At 47.3% G+C, this 19,089-nt stretch overlaps 1 protein-coding gene across 5 annotated transcripts in view; it reads left to right on the top strand.

The window, feature by feature from the left end:
- Positions 1-19,089, top strand: part of ZMYM2 (zinc finger MYM-type containing 2) — a 234,337-nt gene that overhangs the window by 68,567 nt on the left and 146,681 nt on the right. For all 5 annotated transcript variants that reach the window (XM_063951650.1, XM_063951649.1, XM_063951651.1 and 2 more), the window contains exons 3-5: positions 3,747-4,029; positions 5,414-5,576; positions 12,980-13,192. In XM_063951650.1, the coding sequence (XP_063807720.1) occupies positions 3,747-4,029; positions 5,414-5,576; positions 12,980-13,192 (659 nt within the window). The remainder of the gene's footprint in view (positions 1-3,746; positions 4,030-5,413; positions 5,577-12,979; positions 13,193-19,089) is intronic.

Here is a 19,089-nt window from a genome sequence, read left to right as displayed (position 1 = left end):
ATCAGACAACATCACCGCAGTGGCTCATGTAAACCGCCAAGGCGGCACAAGGAGCAGGGTGGCGATGGCGGAAGCCACCTTAATTCTTCGATGGGCGGAGAATCACGTACGAGTACTGTCAGCAGTGTTCATTCCGGGAGTGGACAACTGGGAAGCAGACTTCCTCAGCAGGCACGACCTCCACCCGGGAGAGGGGGGACTTCATCAAGAAGTCTTCGCGCAGATTGTAGGTCGGTGGGAACTGCCACAGGTGGTCATGATGGCAACCCGCCTCAACAAAAAGCTACAGAGGTATTGCGCCAGGTCTAGAGAGACTCAGGCGATAGCTGTAGACGCACTGGTGACACCGTGGATGTTCCAGTCGGTTTATGTGTTTCCTCCTCTTCCTCTCTTACCCAAGGTGCTGAGAATCATAAGGAAAAGAGGAGTGAGAACAATACTCATTTTTCCGGATTGGCCAAGAAGAACTTGGTATCCAGAGCTGCAAGAAATGCTCACAGAGGACCCATGGCCTCTGCCTCTAGGGCAGGATCTGTTGCAGCAGGGACCTTGTCTGTTCCAAGACTTACCGCAGCTGCGTTTGACGGCATGGCGGTTGAACGCCGGATCCTAGTAGAACAAAGGGATTCCGGATGAGGTTATTCCTACGCTGATAGAGGCTAGGAAGGACGTGACGGCTAAACATTATCACTGTATACGGCGAAAATATGTTGCTTGGTGTGAGGCCAGGAATGCCTCTACAGAGGAATTCCAGCTGGGCCGTTTCCTTCACTTCCTACAGTCGGGAGTGACTTTGGGCCTAAAATTGGGGTCCATTAAGGTCCAGATTTCGGCCCTATCCATTTTCTTTCATAAAAAACTAGCTTCTCTGCCTGAAGTTCAGACGTTTGTAAAGGGAGTGCTGCATATTCAGCCCCCTTTTGTGCCACCAGTGGCACCTTGGGATCTTAACGTGGTGTTGAGTTTCCTGAAATCTCACTGGTTTTCGCCACTTAAGACCGTGGAGTTAAAATATCTCACGTGGAAAGTGGTCATGTTATTGGCCTTAGCTTCGGCTAGGCGTGGGTCAGAATTGGCGGCTTTGTTACATAAAAGCCCCTATCTGGTTTTCCATATGGACAGGGCAGGATTACGGACTCGTCCGCACTTTCTGCCAAAGGTGGTGTCATCTTTTCATTTGAACCGGCCTATTGTGGTGCCTGCGGCTACTCGTGACTTGGAGGATGCCAAGTTACTAGAGGTAGTCAGGGCTTTGAAGGTTTATGTAGCCAGAACGGCTGGAGTCAGGAAAACTGAGTCGTTGTTTATCCTGTATGCATCCAACAAGCTGGGTGCTCCTGCTTCAATGCATACTATTGCATGCTGGATCTGTAACACGATTCAGCAGGCTCATTTTGCGGCTGGATTGCCGCCTCCAAAATCAGTAAAAGCCCATTCCACAAGGAAGGTGGGCTCTTCTTGGGCGGCTGCCCGAGGGGTCTCGGCATTACAGCTTTGCCGAGCAGCTACTTGGTCGGGTTCAAACACTTTTGCAAAATTCTACAAGTTTGATACCCTGGCTGAGGAGGACCTTGTGTTTGCTCATTCGGTGCTGCAGAGTCATCCGCACTCTCCCGCCCGTTTGGGAGCTTTGGTATAATCCCCATGGTCCTTACGGAGTCCCCAGCATCCACTAGGACGTCAGAGAAAATAAGAATTTACTCACCGGTAAATCTATTTCTCGTAGTCCGTAGTGGATGCTGGGCGCCCGTCCCAAGTGCGGACTTCTTCTGCAATGCTTGTATATAGTTAATGCTTACATAAGGGTTATGTTATGGTTGCATCAGGTTGGTCTGATGCTCTGTTGTTGTTCATACTGTTAACTGGGTAAGTTTATCACGAGTTATACGATGTGATTGGTGTGGCTGGTATGAGTTTTACCCTGGATTCCAAAATCCTTTCCTTGTAATGTCAGCTCTTCCGGGCACAGTTTCCTTAACTGAGGTCTGGAGGAGGGGCATAGAGGGAGTAGCCAGTGCACACCAGTAGTACTAAATCTTTCTTAGAGTGCCCAGTCTCCTGCGGAGCCCGTCTATTCCCCATGGTCCTTACGGAGTCCCCAGCATCCACTACGGACTACGAGAAATAGATTTACCGGTAAGTAAAATCTTATTTTTATCAAGTGTTTATTGGCCCAAAAGTGTATTTGTTTGGGGGTGTTTTTTTTTTTTTTTTTTTTCTTGTCAAAACATTTTCTGGTTTTACTATAGCAGATATTAAATTGCTTAAGATAATGATTTGGAATGGGACCATGCTAGAGACTCAACTGATAATTAGTATGCAACAAGCAAGTTTGGTTGAGTTTGTACATGTTAGTTAAATACTACAGAAATTTATTTGCTGTATTTCAAATACATTGGGGCTGATTTCAATTTTGAGTATCTAACTTTCACGTCTAAATGGGTCTGTTCAGATGCCCAAACAATTTTCACAATTTAGTTGTTGGGCACACATGCATATCCCACCCATACTGCTAAAACAGTCTATAGCCCTGCTTTGGGCGTCCAAACTCGCGTTCTTTTAGGACTGGTCTTTTTAGGGGTGTTTCCCTTATTACCAAGTGTTTTTACATTTTTGGGGTGTGGGCGCGATTCAATTGTGTTTTCACACCAGATCTTCCGTAAAATTACGGGTGATTGCAGGGTGATATTCAAATGTGGCTGTTTTTGTTTGTTTGTTTTTTTACACAACAAAACTAAAAGGCGAAAAGTGCTGTTTGGGTGCCCAAACATCCAACTTTTAGCACTTTTCAGCTAGACACCTCAGGAGGCTGCGAGCTGAAATGTGTCCCTCTGCAACACTACATGACCAAATGAAGGAACTGTTGCTCCATCGGGCGCCATCTATTGGCAGCCGTGGGTAAAAGCAATTGAATTCCCCTTGGGGAAGGTTCAGTTGTTTGTGCGCCCATTACTAACTGCTCTATTCGGGGGCAGGTCTTTAGTCTGGGTCAGCTGCTTTTTTTGGCTAAACCCGTTGCTTGTGGGAGCGACAACAGTAATGAGAGCTAGATCATAGCAACAATTGAATTGCTCTGACGGGTGCCCATTACTTTGGGCTGCCAAAAAAACAATTGACTCCCCCCAGCCCCCCCATCAACTGACCTCAATAGAAATTACTACAAAAAGTTAAATATCACCAGCCGTTTTGATGTACTTTGGTTACCTAGCTTCCAGGGTTTTAGTCCTGTGTAAAAATAAAAAAATAAAAATTTCCTGGAAAATTCAAGGAAGAGGTAAAGGTTGCAGGAGTGGTGGTATGTTGGTTGGAGATGGGGGGGGATGACATTGCAAGAGCTATATAATTGTGACAGTATGCGGTTAACATACCGCCCGTCGGGATCCCGGCTGTCTCAATACCGACACCGGGGTCCCTACAGGGGTACTATACCGCCGCCGGAATCCTGGCGAGGTAGGTGATTTCCCCTCTGTGGGTGTCCATGACACCCATAGAGGGAGAAAAGAACCTGTGGCTAGCGAAGCTCGCCACCGAGCCCGCAATGGGCTTTGTTGTGCTCACACTCCATCCAGCATTCTAGCATCCGGGATGCCGATGTCTGTATATTGACAATCTGCATCCCGTGCGGCGGGATCACATACCGATCTCATTGTGACAACTATAATGTGAGCTACTGGAGTAGTGGAGCTAGCATTGAAGAGATGCCTTCTGAACTCCTTTTGTTTAATGTCAAGCCTTTCCTCTTTCAGATGCCTGGATTTCTCAGTCTGCATCATTTCCACGGAATCAGCAGCCAGGTGTGGACACGGTGTCACCAGTGGCCTCTCTTCCAAAACAAGTTTTGCAGCCTCCTCCACCGCAGCAGCCTTCAAAAGCTGTTAAAGTGACTTGTGCAAACTGCAAGAAGCCGCTTCAGAAGGGGCAGACCGCCTATCAGCGCAAAGGGTCCACTCATCTGTTTTGTTCCACTTCTTGCTTGTCATCCTTCTCACAGAAACCAGCCCCAAAGAAGCTCTGCACTATGTGTAAAAAGTAAGCCTATCGAGTAGCTGGTGCTCTGCTTGCCAATACTACTGTTCAGTAGACTTGCGTACATATTGATGATGGTTTTACCAATTAGCTCTTTGGGGGGAATTCAAATGTTTGAAAAGTCAGTTGGGGTGTTTTTTCCTATCTAATAGACAGGAAAAAACAGTCTATTTAAATAGGAAAAAACACCCCCAACTGACTTTTCAAACATTTGAATTCCCCCCCCATTGAGACTGTTTTGTTCAACTATTAGGAGTTAAATAAGTTAAATCAAAATCCTGTGATGTTCATATTCACTATGGTCTTATTCCAACAGCAACTTGAAACTGCTAGATAGTTTATAGGTGTCTAAGAAGTAGTGTAATGTTTCTATAGCTGGCAGTGTAGTCGTGGACCACTTCTTTGTGATCTGTTTTACTCCTAGACAAGAACACCATATATTGGATATTGGTACCTTTGCACTTCTGCTTGTCCTGGCATTTAGCCATTTATAAATGGTCCCCCAAAAAAATCTTTAAAATATTTTTTTTTTTAAATTTCTGGTGTCTAATAATAGCCGTTCCCAACTTGTGTCTAAAGGTTAAAACCTGGACCATTGTTTGTGAAACCTCTCCAACTGCCCTGAACTGTTTAAGTGCGCTTAATCCGTGGGGGGAATTCAAATGTTTTTGCGGGTCTCCGTACGCGCCCACTAGCAGCTATCCAAATGTTTCTGCCGGGCGGTGAGGGACCTTAATTTCATCTTTGGGTGCGAGCTGAAATGCGCGAAAAGTGACCCGTTTGGGCGCCCAAACTGGACTTTTTGCATCGCACCCATTTGTGTAGTCGGGTTTTGCCAATTTACGTGGCTAAACCTGTCCGATATGGACACGATTAGCACGAATATATATCCCCCCGCAATCTCCCGTCACTTTAGACTGGAGACTGGGCACAATTAAATAATTGAATTCCCCCCTTGAGTGCTTTTGTCCGTTCTGTCTTATTAGGGGTGAATCCGTTGCTCCACCCCGCGGTTGCCACAAGATGGCGCCGAACAGAGCAATTAAATGCTTTTCACCGATAAACCTGGCACGCACATACGGCACTGGCACACATGGGGAAGTAGAAGTGAGTTCCTCTGATTGGTGCCCTTTACGTTTGGGCGCCCACAAAACAATTAAATTGTGATATCCGCAACCGCACCAGAAGGTGGTGGCAGCCAGGTTTATGTTATGGTGGTTTCCTGATGTGAGCTGACCTGTGGTGGGGGTTTTTAGAATCTGCGTGCCTTTATTAGTATTCTATAAGAAAAGGTTTCCACAGTGGAAAATGGACCTGTTGATCTTATCAGTGTGTATATGCTGTTTAGTAATGTGTTTGCTGAGGTGACTTCCACTTTATTTTCCAGAGATATCACAACAATGAAAGGTACAATTGTTGCTCAAGTTGATTCAAGTGAGTCCTTCCAGGAGTTCTGCAGTACTTACTGTTTATCACTGTATGAGGACAAGCAGAATTCTGCCAAAAATCAAAGCAAATCAAGATGCACTATTTGCGGCAAATTAACAGAGGTATATTTCACTTTCATGAACAGACTAATTGTGTGCCTACAGATTATGTAATGATGCCATTGAAATTAGAAAGTCTTGAAATGCTAAATGAAAGATTATTGAGGTGCTGTCATTATCTTGACCTTGACAATGTCGATATTCATATAGGGGCCAATTCAGTTGTTTAGGGTGTCTATTTTTCCCGTCTAAACGGGACTGTCATGATTGTCACTAGTCAATTGAGTTTGGGCACCCATGCATATCGCACATGTCGCTCTCAAAAGACGTTTAAAGTCCTGATATGGAGTTTGGATGCTCAAAGTGCCGACTTAACACACACTTTTTCTCTAACGTCCTAGTGGATGCTGGGGACTCCGTCAGGACCATGGGGATTAGCGGCTCCGCAGGAGACAGGGCACAAAAATAAAGCTTTAGGATCAGGTGGTGTGCACTGGCTCCTCCCCCTATGACCCTCCTCCAAGCCTCAGTTAGGTTTTTGTGCCCGTCCGAGCAGGGTGCAATCTAGGTGGCTCTCCTAAAGAGCTGCTTAGAAAAAGTTTTTAGGTTTTTTATTTTCAGTGAGTCCTGCTGGCAACAGGCTCACTGCAACGAGGGACTTAGGGGAGAAGAAGTGAACTCACCTGCGTGCAGGATGGATTGGCTTCTTAGGCTACTGGACACCATTAGCTCCAGAGGGATCGAACACAGGCCCAGCCATGGAGTCCGGTCCCGGAGCCGCGCCGCCGACCCCCTTACAGATGCCGAAAAGCGAAGAGGTCCAGAAACCGGCGGCAGAAGACTTTTCAGTCTTCATGAGGTAGCGCACAGCACTGCAGCTGTGCGCCATTGTTGTCACACACTTCACACCAGCGGTCACGGAGGGTGCAGGGCGCTGCAGGGGGCGCCCTGGGCAGCAATGAGAATACCTTGTTCTGGCTAAAAAATACATCGCATATAGCCCTTGGGGCTATATGGATGTATTTAACCCCTGCCAGGTCTCACAAACTCCGGAGAAGAGCCCGCCGAAATAGGGGGCGGGGCCTATCTCCTCAGCACACAGCGCCATTTTCCTGCTCAGCTCCGCTGCGAGGAAGGCTCCCAGGACTCTCCCCTGCACTGCACTACAGAAACAGGGTAAAAAAGAGAGGGGGGGCACTTTTTTGGGGCGTTTTTGATATATATTAAGCTGCTATAAGGGAGACAACACTTCTATAGGGTTGTTCCTATATATTTATAGCGCTTGGGTGTGTGCTGGCAAACTCTCCCTCTGTCTCCCCAAAGGGCTAGTGGGGTCCTGTCTTCGATAAGAGCATTCCCTGTGTGTCTGCTGTGTCGGTACGTGTGTGTCGACATGTATGAGGACGATGTTGGTGTGGAGGCGGAGCTATTGCCGGTAATGGTGATGTCACCCCCTAGGGAGTCGACACCGGAATGGATGGCTTTATTTATGGAATTACGTGATAATGTCAGCACATTACAAAAATCAGTTGACGACATGAGACGGCCGGCAAACCAGTTAGTACCTGTACAGGCGTCTCAGACACCGTCAGGGGCTGTAAAACGCCCTTTACCTCAGTCGGTCGACACAGACCCAGACACGGACACCGAATCTAGTGTCGACGGTGAAGAAACAAACGTATTTTCCAGTAGGGCCACACGTTATATGATCACGGCAATGAAGGAGGCTTTACATATCTCTGATACTGCATGTACCACAAAAAGGGGTATTATGTGGGGTCTGAAAAAACTACCTGTAGTTTTTCCTGAATCAGACGAATTGAATGAAGTGTGTGATGAAGCGTGGGTTAACCCCGATAGAAAACTGCTAATTTCAAAGAAGTTATTGGCATTATATCCTTTCCCGCCAGAGGTTAGGGCGCGCTGGGAAACACCCCCTAGGGTGGATAAGGCGCTCACACGCTTATCAAAACAAGTGGCGTTACCGTCTCCTGAAACGGCCGCCCTCAAGGATCCAGCAGATAGGAGGCTGGAAACTACCCTGAAAAGTATATACACTCATACTGGTGTTATACTGCGACCAGCCATCGCCTCTGCATGGATGTGCAGTGCTGGGGTGGTTTGGTCGGATTCCCTGACTGAAAATATTGATACCCTGGATAGGGACAGTATTTTACTGACTATAGAGCATTTAAAGGATGCATTTCTATATATGCGAGATGCACAGAGGGATATTTGCACTCTGGCATCGAGAGTAAGTGCGATGTTCATATCTGCCAGAAGAAGTTTATGGACGCGACAATGGTCAGGTGATGCGGATTCCAAACGGCATATGGAAGTATTGCCGTATAAGGGGGAGGAATTATTTGGGGTCGGTCTATCGGATTTGGTGGCCACGGCAACAGCCGGGAAATCCACCTTTTTACCTCAGGTCCCCTCCCAACAGAAAAAGACACCGTCTTTTCAGCCGCAGTCCTTTCGTTCCTATAGGAACAAGCGGGCAAAAGGACAGTCATATTTGCCCCGAGGCAAAGGAAAGGGTAAGAGAGTGCACCAAGCAGCTTCTTCCCAGGAGCAGAAGCCCCCACCGGCTTCTGCAAAGCCCTCAGCATGACGTTGGGGCTTTACAAGCGGACTCAGGGGCGGTGGGGGGTCGACTCAAGAATTTCAGCGCACAGTGGGCTCACTCACAGGTGGACCCCTGGATCCTGCAGATAATATCTCAGGGTTACAGGTTGGAATTCGAGAAGTCTCCCCCTCGCCGGTTCCTAAAGTCTGCTCTGCCAACGTCTCCCTCAGACAGGGCGACGGTATTGGAAGCCATTCACAAGCTGTATTCTCAGCAGGTGATAGTCAAGGTACCCCTCCTACAACAGGGAAAGGGGTATTATTCCACACTATTTGTGGTACCGAAGCCGGACGGCTCGGTAAGACCTATTCTAAATCTGAAATCTTTGAACCTGTACATACAAAAATTCAAGTTCAAGATGGAGTCACTCAGAGCAGTGATAGCGAATCTGGAAGAAGGGGACTTTATGGTGTCCCTGGACATCAAGGATGCTTACCTGCATGTCCCAATTTGCCCTTCACATCAAGGGTACCTCAGGTTCGTGGTGCAAAACTGTCATTATCAGTTTCAGACGCTGCCGTTTGGATTGTCCACGGCACCTCGGGTCTTTACCAAGGTAATGGCCGAAATGATGTTTCTTCTACGAAGAAAAGGCGTATTAATTATCCCTTACTTGGACGATCTCCTGATAAGGGCAAGGTCCAGGGAACAGCTGGGGGACGTAGTAGCACTAACCCAAATAGTGCTGCAACAGCACGGGTGGATTCTGAATTTTCCAAAATCTCAATTGACCCCGACGACACGTCTGCTGTTCCTGGGAATGATTCTGGACACGGTTCAGAAAAAGGTGTTTCTTCCGGAGGAGAAAGCCAAGGAGTTATCCGAACTTGTCAGGAACCTCCTAAAACCAGGGAAAGTGTCTGTGCATCAATGCACAAGAGTCCTGGGAAAGATGGTGGCTTCGTACGAAGCGATTCCATTCGGCAGATTCCACGCACGAACTTTTCAGTGGGATCTGCTGGACAAATGGTCCGGATCGCATCTGCAGATGCATCAGCGGAAAACCTTGTCGCCACGGACAAGGGTGTCTCTTCTGTGGTGGTTGCAGAGTGCTCATCTGTTAGAGGGCCGCAGATTCGGCATACAGGACTGGGTCCTGGTGACCACGGATGCCAGTCTGAGAGGCTGGGGAGCGGTCACACAGGGAAGAAACTTCCAGGGAGTATGGTCAAACCTGGAGATGTCTCTTCACATAAATATACTGGGGCTAAGAGCGATTTACAATGCTCTAAGCCTGGCAAAACCCCTGCTTCAGGGTCAGCCGGTGTTGATCCAGTCGGACAACATCACGGCAGTCGCCCACGTAAACAGACAGGGCGGCACAAGAAGCAGGAGAGCAATGGCAGAAGCTGCAAGGATTCTTCGCTGGGCGGAAGATCATGTGATAGCACTGTCAGCAGTGTTCATTCCGGGAGTGGACAACTGGGAAGCAGACTTCCTCAGCAGACACGATCTACACCCGGGAGAGTGGGGACTTCATCCAGAAGTCTTCCACATGATTGTGAACCGTTGGGAAAAACCAAAGGTGGACATGATGGCGTCTCGCCTCAACAAAAAACTGGACAGGTATTGCGCCAGGTCAAGAGACCCTCAGGCAATAGCTGTGGACGCTCTGGTAACGCCGTGGGTGTTCCAGTCAGTGTATGTGTTTCCTCCTCTGCCTCTCATACCAAAAGTACTGAGAATTATACGGCAAAGGGGAGTAAGAACGATACTAGTGGCCCCGGATTGGCCAAGAAGAACTTGGTACCCGGAACTTCAGGAGATGCTCACGGAAGATCCGTGGCCTCTACCTCTAAGACGGGACCTGCTTCAGCAGGGACCGTGTCTATTCCAAGACTTACCGCGGCTGCGTTTGACGGCATGGCGGTTGAACGCCGAATTCTAAGGGAAAAAGGCATTCCGGAAGAGGTCATTACTACACTGGTAAAAGCCAGGAAGGAGGTGACTGCACAACATTATCACCGCATATGGAGAAAATATGTTGCGTGGTGTGAGGCCAGGAAGGCCCCCACGTAGGAATTTCAATTGGGTCGATTCCTACATTTCCTGCAAACAGGATTGTCTATGGGCCTCAAGTTGGGGTCCATTAAGGTTCAAATTTCGGCCCTGTCGATTTTCTTCCAGAAAGAATTGGCTTCAGTTCCTGAAGTCCAGACTTTTGTAAAAGGAGTACTACATATACAGCCCCCGGTTGTGCCCCCAGTGGCTCCGTGGGACCTTAATGTAGTTTTGGATTTTCTCAAATCCCATTGGTTTGAGCCACTCAAATCGGCGGATTTGAAATATCTTACATGGAAAGTAACCATGCTACTGGCCCTGGCTTCAGCCAGGAGAGTGTCAGAATTGGCGGCTTTATCGTATAAAAGCCCATATCTGATTTTCCATTCGGACAGGGCAGAACTGCGGACGCGTCCTCATTTTCTGCCTAAGGTGGTGTCAGCGTTTCACCTGAACCAGCCTATTGTGGTGCCTGCGGCTACTAGCGATTTGGAGGATTCCAAGTTGCTGGACGTTGTCAGGGCATTGAAAATATTTATTTCAAGGACGGCTGGAGTCAGAAAATCTGACTCGCTGTTTATACTATATGCACCCAACAAGCTGGGTGCTCCTGCTTCTAAGCAGACGATTGCTCGTTGGATTTGTAGCACAATTCAACTTGCACATTCTGTGGCAGGCCTGCCACAGCCTAAATCTGTCAAGGCCCATTCCACAAGGAAGGTGGGCTCATCCTGGGCGGCTGCCCGAGGGGTCTCGGCATTACAACTCTGCCGAGCAGCTACGTGGTCGGGGGAGAACACGTTTGTAAAATTCTACAAATTTGATACCCTGGCTAGAGGACCTGGAGTTCTCTCATTCGGTGCTGCAGAGTCATCCGCACTCTCCCGCCCGTTTGGGAGCTTTGGTATAATCCCCATGGTCCTGACGGAGTCCCCAGCATCCACTAGGACGTTAGAGAAAATAAGATTTTACTTACCGATAAATCTATTTCTCGTAGTCCGTAGTGGATGCTGGGCGCCCATCCCAAGTGCGGGTTGTCTGCAATGCTTGTACATAGTTATTGTTACAAAGAAATCGGGTTGTTATTGTTGTGAGCCGTCTGTTCAGAGGCTCCTACGTTGTCATACTGTTAACTGGGTTCAGATCACAAGTTGTACGGTGTGATTGGTGTGGCTGGTATGAGTCTTACCCGGGATTCAAAATCCTTCCTTATTGTGTACGCTCGTCCGGGCACAGTATCCTAACTGAGGCTTGGAGGAGGGTCATAGGGGGAGGAGCCAGTGCACACCACCTGATCCTAAAGCTTTATTTTTGTGCCCTGTCTCCTGCGGAGCCGCTAATCCCCATGGTCCTGACGGAGTCCCCAGCATCCACTACGGACTACGAGAAATAGATTTATCGGTAAGTAAAATCTTATTTTTTCCTCGTACCTCAGGAGGCTACGAGAAAAAATGGAGTCTTCAGCGGCTAATGGGCGCCCAAACGGCAGGACAATTGAGTTGCTGCTTTCGGGCGCCATCTAGTGGCGGCCGTGAAAAAACTATTGAATCTGCCCCATAATGTCAACATGGTTGAAATGTTAGTGTTAGACTGGCATACATCTGACACATTGGGCCTAATTCAGACCTGATCAGGTCTGAGCTGCGCATGCGCCGGCGCCTGCCTCAACCCTGCGATTGCCTCTGCTCTATTGACAGGCAGAGGCGGTCGCTGGGCGGGAGGGGGCGGGCCGGCGTCGTTTGAGCACAGTTTAGGGAGCGCGGTCTGAGCAACGCAGGCGTGCCGGGACTGTTGGTGGGGCCGGGCCGCGGCGGCTGCGTGACGTCGCACGCAGCCGCTGCGACTCTCACAGCGACGTGTAGCTCTTGCCAGCGCGCAGGAGCTGTGCTGGCAGGGAGCTACTCCTAAAGTACAAAAGCATCGCCGCTGTGCAATGCTTTTGTACTTGTGCTGGAAGGGGGTCGGGCCTGACATGTGGAGCGGACTAGCCTTGTTGTTTTCTCCATGTATTTTTTTACAGTGCTGTGTGCTTATGATATTTTGAGGCGAAAAGGGGAACTTCGACCTTGGGGAGAATCCAGTTTTGTGTGATGTGTCAATGATGCCCGGCTGAGCACGTGTGCCAGTTACTGTAGTGCGCAACATTGAAAATTTTCCCTCCCAGTAATTCAGTTCTGTGCAGTGTGCTGCTGGGCATCACCACAGGACCTGCTGTGGGCAGTTATGGTAGTGCAGATATTGATAGTTTTCCTTCACACCTCTGTGCGGTGTGAAGGGAAACTTGAAATGTCAGCGAGTGTGATTTGCTGTTCCAGAATTACACATTACATCAATAAAGAAGAATGGACCAGGGATAAAAGGGTAAAGCATTGAATTGTGATGGGAATTAGCTTCTGGAGCTATTCAATTCAGCGTGCTGTTATGTTGCAGAAAGCCAGTTCTAGCGGACTAAACAGGGTGTTTTGTCGCGAGAACCGTCATTCTCCGACTAAAGTGCCCAGCGCAGTGCTAAGGGCAGAAAACTGCATCGTGTCAGCACTTATGTCGGATTTCTGCTCGCACCCTCCGGGGAAGAAATTCTCTCGTTGGGCTTCACATCACGCTGAATTCAATAGCATCAGGATATAATTCCCAGTGCTGTTCAATTTGCGTTGAATTAAGCCCTGTTTTGGTAATAGTGGGGTCTTGGGAACTAGAGTTCTAGTTGTTCTGGGGAAGAAAGGTTTTATGTCCAGAACAGAGTTGGAATTCTAATTTTTTATGATACATTTGCGCCTGCTTTGTGACTGGGTGGATCTCTCTCTTTATCTGTGAAATTTTATATTTTTCTCCTCAGATTCGTCATGAAGTTAGTTTCAAAAACATGACCCACAAGCTGTGTAGCGATCACTGCTTCAATCGCTACAGGATGGCCAACGGCTTGATCATGAATTGCTGCGAGCATTGTGGTGAATATCTGCCAAGCAAGGGCGCCGGAGACAATATACTCATGGTTGATGGCCAGTGGAAGAGGTTCTGCAGTCCAGCCTGCCTCAGTGAATTTAAGCTGGTAAACTTTTCAAGTGTTCCCAACATATTCTACTAGGAAGGAAAGAAAGTTCTGCATTGTCATAGTCTACACACAGTGCTATGCAATTGTACCAGGCGCCTTTGATACTGAACATGTGAAACAATGAGTGGGAACCTGCATAAACTGTTTTTCTAAACAATAGGGATGGTTGGTATTGTCTGTTCACCAGCCCCTATTACATATTGACTCTCAGGTCTGTTAAAACATATCAGGTGTTGACAAGAAGAGTTACTATTTAAACAGTTAATTTTTATATAGAAAGATTATTACTCTTCCCTTGTTCTCGCTGCTTGTAGACTTTATTCTGGAGTATACAGGCAAAGCTTACCTATCTATCACATGTGCCTTTTCTATTCCAATGTTTTCCAGCAAAGACCAAAAACCGATTTGTAGACTTTGTTTGTTTTATATATTTTAAACTTGTAGCTATTATAAGGCTTGTACACATGGGTGTTTAAAGAAGACTGCTAGAAAAACACCATAAAACCTTCTACCTTTTTTCCCCCTTTATTTTAACGGAGTGTTAAAAGCACGTCCTGAAGGTACTGGGCAGTTAGAGAACTATGAACCCAGAAATTTTAATTGCCACATCAAGCAAAACATTTTTGAACACCACAGGCCACTTTGCAATTGAACTATAGTAAGGTCCATTGCCTTACATTCTGTGGGCACCCTTGCGCATTTACCAGTGCAAGAACACGTGCTGAACATGGAAGATGAAACCTGTGTATACAAGCACTTATATGAAACAGTTTTATAGTTTGGTTTTTGCAGTGCTACCCCTTGTTGCATGTTACAGTTAGGCCTGGTAACCAAGAATACTTAAATTAAATTCGGAATATGCTAACCTGAACCAGCCCAACAGCAAGTTGGTTTTATATGCCTGCTTGGCACTTGAGAAACACATTTGTCATTTTTGCACCCTGGTAAACAAGTCTCGGGTGGTATTTACATATCTAAAAGTCTCGCCTGTCTAATTTTACATTTCCAAGGTCCAGGCTCATACCATATGAAAACCAGTATGAGTAAATTGTGCCAAAACACCTCTCATTGTATTTGTAACCTAGATGGCAAGTTTGTTTTATACATATGCATACACGTATTTACATATTCTTTACTGTAGCAATATAATAATTTTATATGTAGTTTACTTTGTAGTCGATGCATAGAGTTGTTTTAAAGGTGTCCATGCTGGCACCATTTTCAAAGCATCATTTTGGATGTTGAGCATTTAGAACCCAGAGTTGGTGGGAAAGTGTGTTTAAAACGGAACATTAAGGGCAGAATTGAAATGTTTCTGCCTCCCACGATCGTGCCCGCCGGCTGCTATTTTAATGTTGCTGCCGACGAGCGCAGCAAGTTCATTACAGCTCGCTACCCCTGGGGTCATTTGAATGTCCCCCCGGGGTCATTTGAATGTCGCCCCTTGATCTCCCTTCACTTTAGACGGGAGATCGGGGGGGGGTGATAACATTTGAATCCCCCTTCCCAGTGTAATCCTACAGCTTTCAATGGGCGATATTCAATTGTTTCTTTTCATTACTAATGGGCAAAGTGTGAAAAGTCCCGTTTGTGCGGTCACATGGGAAACTCATCACTATTGCAGCTCACCACCCCCAGGGGTGCGAGCTGAAATGCAGACGCTGGCAGCTGTTAGTGCCGTTCCGGTGCGATCTACTGGCTCCTGGACGGTGACATGTACTGGCTGTTCTTTCAGGTGCTATCTACTGGCAAGAGAAACCATTGAATATTGCCCTATGTTTATATTTAACATTTTATTTTACTTTTAACAGTTTGCCTTAATATAATAACGTACTATTCTAGAGTTTATAATGTATGCATTCCATACACGTACGGATTGTGAGGATAACTATGTCCTGTAAGAGCCGTGATCTCTTGTGACTTATGGACGGGGCTAAGGGCTTGTAGACTAGTTGTATCCAGCTCCTTGCCAGTGAATATAGATAATATATATTGTGGTGATTTGTGTTTTTAAGTTTATTTTACTTTTTCTGGGCAGTGAGTTAGAATTACCAAATACTTTATTACGTTTATGTTTAAATTGTTCATAAAAGTTAGGTTTAAGTTTAGTGTTCATTGTTTTTCTTTTTTCATCATTACTTGTTTGATTCCACACTATTTAGTTCTATATTGTTATTTGTGTAAGAATGTATATTCAAGCATGACGCTAACTTCACACAAAAAAATAAAAAATTTCTTGTACAGTATATGGCCTTCTGAGTAGCAGCTAATCAGCACAGTGTAGCCGTTCCTTTAAGGGTATTAGAACAAGTACTGTGAATGCATCTTTTAAATAGTAACCTTCACAAAGGAGTAGTTTTCTTCTAAAGCTGGGTACACAGCTATTCGATCCACGGCTGATCGGGTTAAACGCCACTGATCAGCTGAGTGTTGTGTATCCAGCTGTGTCCTGAGAGCATAGTGGTGACTACAGTGTGCATGTGTCCTGAGAGCATAGTGGTGACTACAGTGTGCATGGGACCTGAGAGCGTAGTGGTGACTACAGTGTGCATGTGTCCTGAGAGCGTAGTGGGAACTGCAGTGTATGTGCGCATGTGCCCTGAGAGCGTAGTGGTGACTACAGTGTGCATGTGTCCTGATAGCGTAGTGGTGACTACAGTGTGCATGTGTCCTGAGAGCATAGTGGGGACTACAGTGTGCATGTGCCCTGAGAGCGTAGTGATGACTACAGTGTGCATGGGACCTGAGAGCATAGTGGTGACTACAGTGTGCATGTGTCCTGAGAGCGTAGTGGTGACTACAGTGTGCATGTGTCCTGAGAGCGTAGTGGTGACTACAGTGTGCATGTGTCCTGAGAGCGTAGTGGTGTAGTGGTGACTACAGTGTGCATGTGTCCTGAGAGCGTAGTGGTGACTACAGTGTGCATGTGTCCTGAGAGCATAGTGGGGACTACAGTGTGCATGGGACCTGAGAGCATAGTGGTGACTACAGTGTGCATGTGTCCTGAGAGCATAGTGGTGACTACAGTGTGCATGTGTCCTGAGAGCGTAGTGGTGACTACAGTGTGCATGTGCCCTGAGAGCGTAGTGGTGACTACAGTGTGCATGTGTCCTGAGAGCGGTGGTGACTACAGTGTGCATGGGACCTGAGAGCGTAGTGGTGACTACAGTGTGCATGTGTCCTGAGAGCGTAGTGGTGACTACAGTGTGCATGCGTCCTGAGAGCGTAGTGGGGACTACAGTGTGCATGTGTCCTGAGAGCGTAGTGGGGACTGCAGTGTGTGTGTGTCTCCCCTGAGAGCGTAGTGGTGACTACAGTGTGCATGTGTCCTGAGAGCGTAGTGGTGACTACAGTGTGCATGTGTCCTGAGAGCGTAGTGGGGACTGCAGTGTGTGTCCTGAGAGCGTAGTGGTGACTACAGTGTGCATGTGTCCTGAGAGCGTAGTGGTGACTACAGTGTGCATGTGTCCTGAGAGCGTATTGGTGACTACAGTGTGCATGTGTCCTGAGAGTGTAGTGGGAACTGCAGTGTGTGTGTCCTGAGAGCGGTGGTGACTACAGTGTGCATGTGTCCTGAGCGTAGTGGGAACTGCAGTGTGTGTGTCCTGAGAGCGGTGGTGACTACAGTGTGCATGTGTCCTGAAAGCGTAGTGGGAACTGCAGTGTGTGTGCCCTGAGAGCGTAGTGGTGACTACAGTGTGCATGTGCCCTGAGAGCGTAGTGGTGACTACAGTGTGCATGTGCCCTGAGAGCGTAGTGGTGACTACAGTGTGCATGTGTCCTGAGAGCGTAGTGGTGACTACAGTGTGCATGTGTCCTGAGAGCGGTGGTGACTACAGTGTGCATGTGTCCTGAGAGCGGTGGTGACTACAGTGTGCATGGGACCTGAGAGCGTAGTGGTGACTACAGTGTGCATGTGTCCTGAGAGCGGTGGTGACTACAGTGTGCATGTGTACTGAGAGCGGTGGTGACTACAGTGTGCATGTGTCCTGAGAGCGTAGTGGGAACTGCAGTGTGCGTGTGTGCCCTGAGAGCGTAGTGGTGACTACAGTGTGCATGTGTCCTGAGTGCGTAGTGGGAACTGCAGTGTGTGTGCATGTGCCCTGAGAGCGTAGTGGTGACTACAGTGTGCATGGGACCTGAGAGCGTAGTGGTGACTACAGTGTGCATGTGTCCAAATTAAGTTTTGATATTATGCTTTGGGTTGTCACACATGCTGTTTTAAAGGGTATGCCATAGGTTCTCAAACTCTGTCCTCAGGAGCACAAATAGTTCATGGTTTCCAGGTCACCACCACACAGAATCGGTTGTTTTTTAAAATGTGTCAGTGAGTGGTGAATACACCTGTGCTCCTGCTGGGTGACCTGGAAAATGTGACCTGTGTGGGGTCCTCAGAACGGAGTTTGAGAACCGCTGGTGTAGACAAATCCTGGGACTTGAGTAGATCGTTAATGTGTCTCATAGGTTAATTTGCAGCATAGAGCAGAAATTCAGTTGATAACGCTGCCCTGCCCCAAAAAAATCCTGGGGGAAAACTATAGCTCTTAATGCGTGTGTCCTTTAAAGCGCAATGCAGATGTTTAAATACTGAGTCAGTGTGTTCATTTTAAACATAACCTCAGGGCTTTTAATTTTTTTTATTTACGAACTGTCAGTTACTGCTGCATCTAGTATCAAAGCAAGGTAGCACACGCACCACATAGTAAAGCGATCATGCTCTAAGGGGGGATTCACTTTAATGCCCAGCTGCACACATAGTTCTGACATTGCAAGTTTTCCTTCACACACTCCAGGGGTCAATCACATTGGGTTGTATTCAATACCTGTCAGATCCTCACTGACTGATTACTATTCAATGACCTGGCCAAATCGACTGTCTGATTTGGCGCTCCCGGCTACTCACCTGTCCACGCCGCTCTGTCCACACAGGCGCTCCCCACTCCTCAGCCTCCCATGTCGCTCAGTCCCTGCTGTCCTGTTCTCTCCCCCTCTGTCTCATCTCCCCGGTTCCAACATTGTCAATCCGACTTTGAAAAAAGTCGGATTGATCTTGTCGGAACCGGTACCAAAACCTGTCAGATTTGGCCGCGGAACACGTGAATCCGTGGCTAATCCGGCAATCCACGTGGTTTCCGACAAGTCTGGAATTCCCGACTTGTCGGAAAAAATGGCCCGGCATTGAATAGGTCACAGCCCCTTCCAACCTAAATCTGTCGGAAGCTGCCGTCTTTCCGACAAGACGGCAGCTTCCGACACTTATTGAGTATACCCCATTACCTGCAACGGGTGCAAGCTGCTGCAGCGTTGACACACCGGCATCCAAACTCACACCCCTCATGGCCCCTTTTAGCACCTGATTCGCCGTGAGCTGGTGGTACTATAGGTGTAGCATACAGCCACACTTGCTTGCACCCGCATTGTCTTCGTATTTAATTAGATTAACCCCAACACTGTTGTGACACTGGCTGCGTGATGTTCTGTACCGGAATGGCAAATCGCGTATAATTGAATTCCCTCTGAAGAGCGAGATCTTGCATTAAAAAGCACCTTAATCCAGCAACAATGTACAAGTATATTCCACAGACTGTATAGAACAAAATAGTCAGTAAAGCCACATAAGGATATTTCTTGTGACTCCATGGTTTAATGTAAATTGATTTGGCAATAAATTTGGAAGTATATTTACGAAGACATGGCTTGTGAGTGCTTTCACAGTATTAAAACGGCAGTAGGAATAAATGCTAAACCAGGCATGTTTAGCATTTATTGCTCTTGCCGTTTTATAACTATCATCCAATCTTTCTCATTGTAATCTTACTCTATATTTAGGGTGTTAGGGTAATCTATAGCTTTATGGAATCTCCCTTTGTGCTGTTTTCAAAGTACATTACAAT

Source organism: Pseudophryne corroboree, chromosome 2, assembly GCF_028390025.1.
Source record: "Pseudophryne corroboree isolate aPseCor3 chromosome 2, aPseCor3.hap2, whole genome shotgun sequence".
NCBI classification, from domain to species: domain Eukaryota; kingdom Metazoa; phylum Chordata; class Amphibia; order Anura; family Myobatrachidae; genus Pseudophryne; species Pseudophryne corroboree.
The sequence above is the reverse complement of the archived record's forward strand: the minus strand, read 5'-3'. Positions and strand labels throughout refer to the sequence as shown.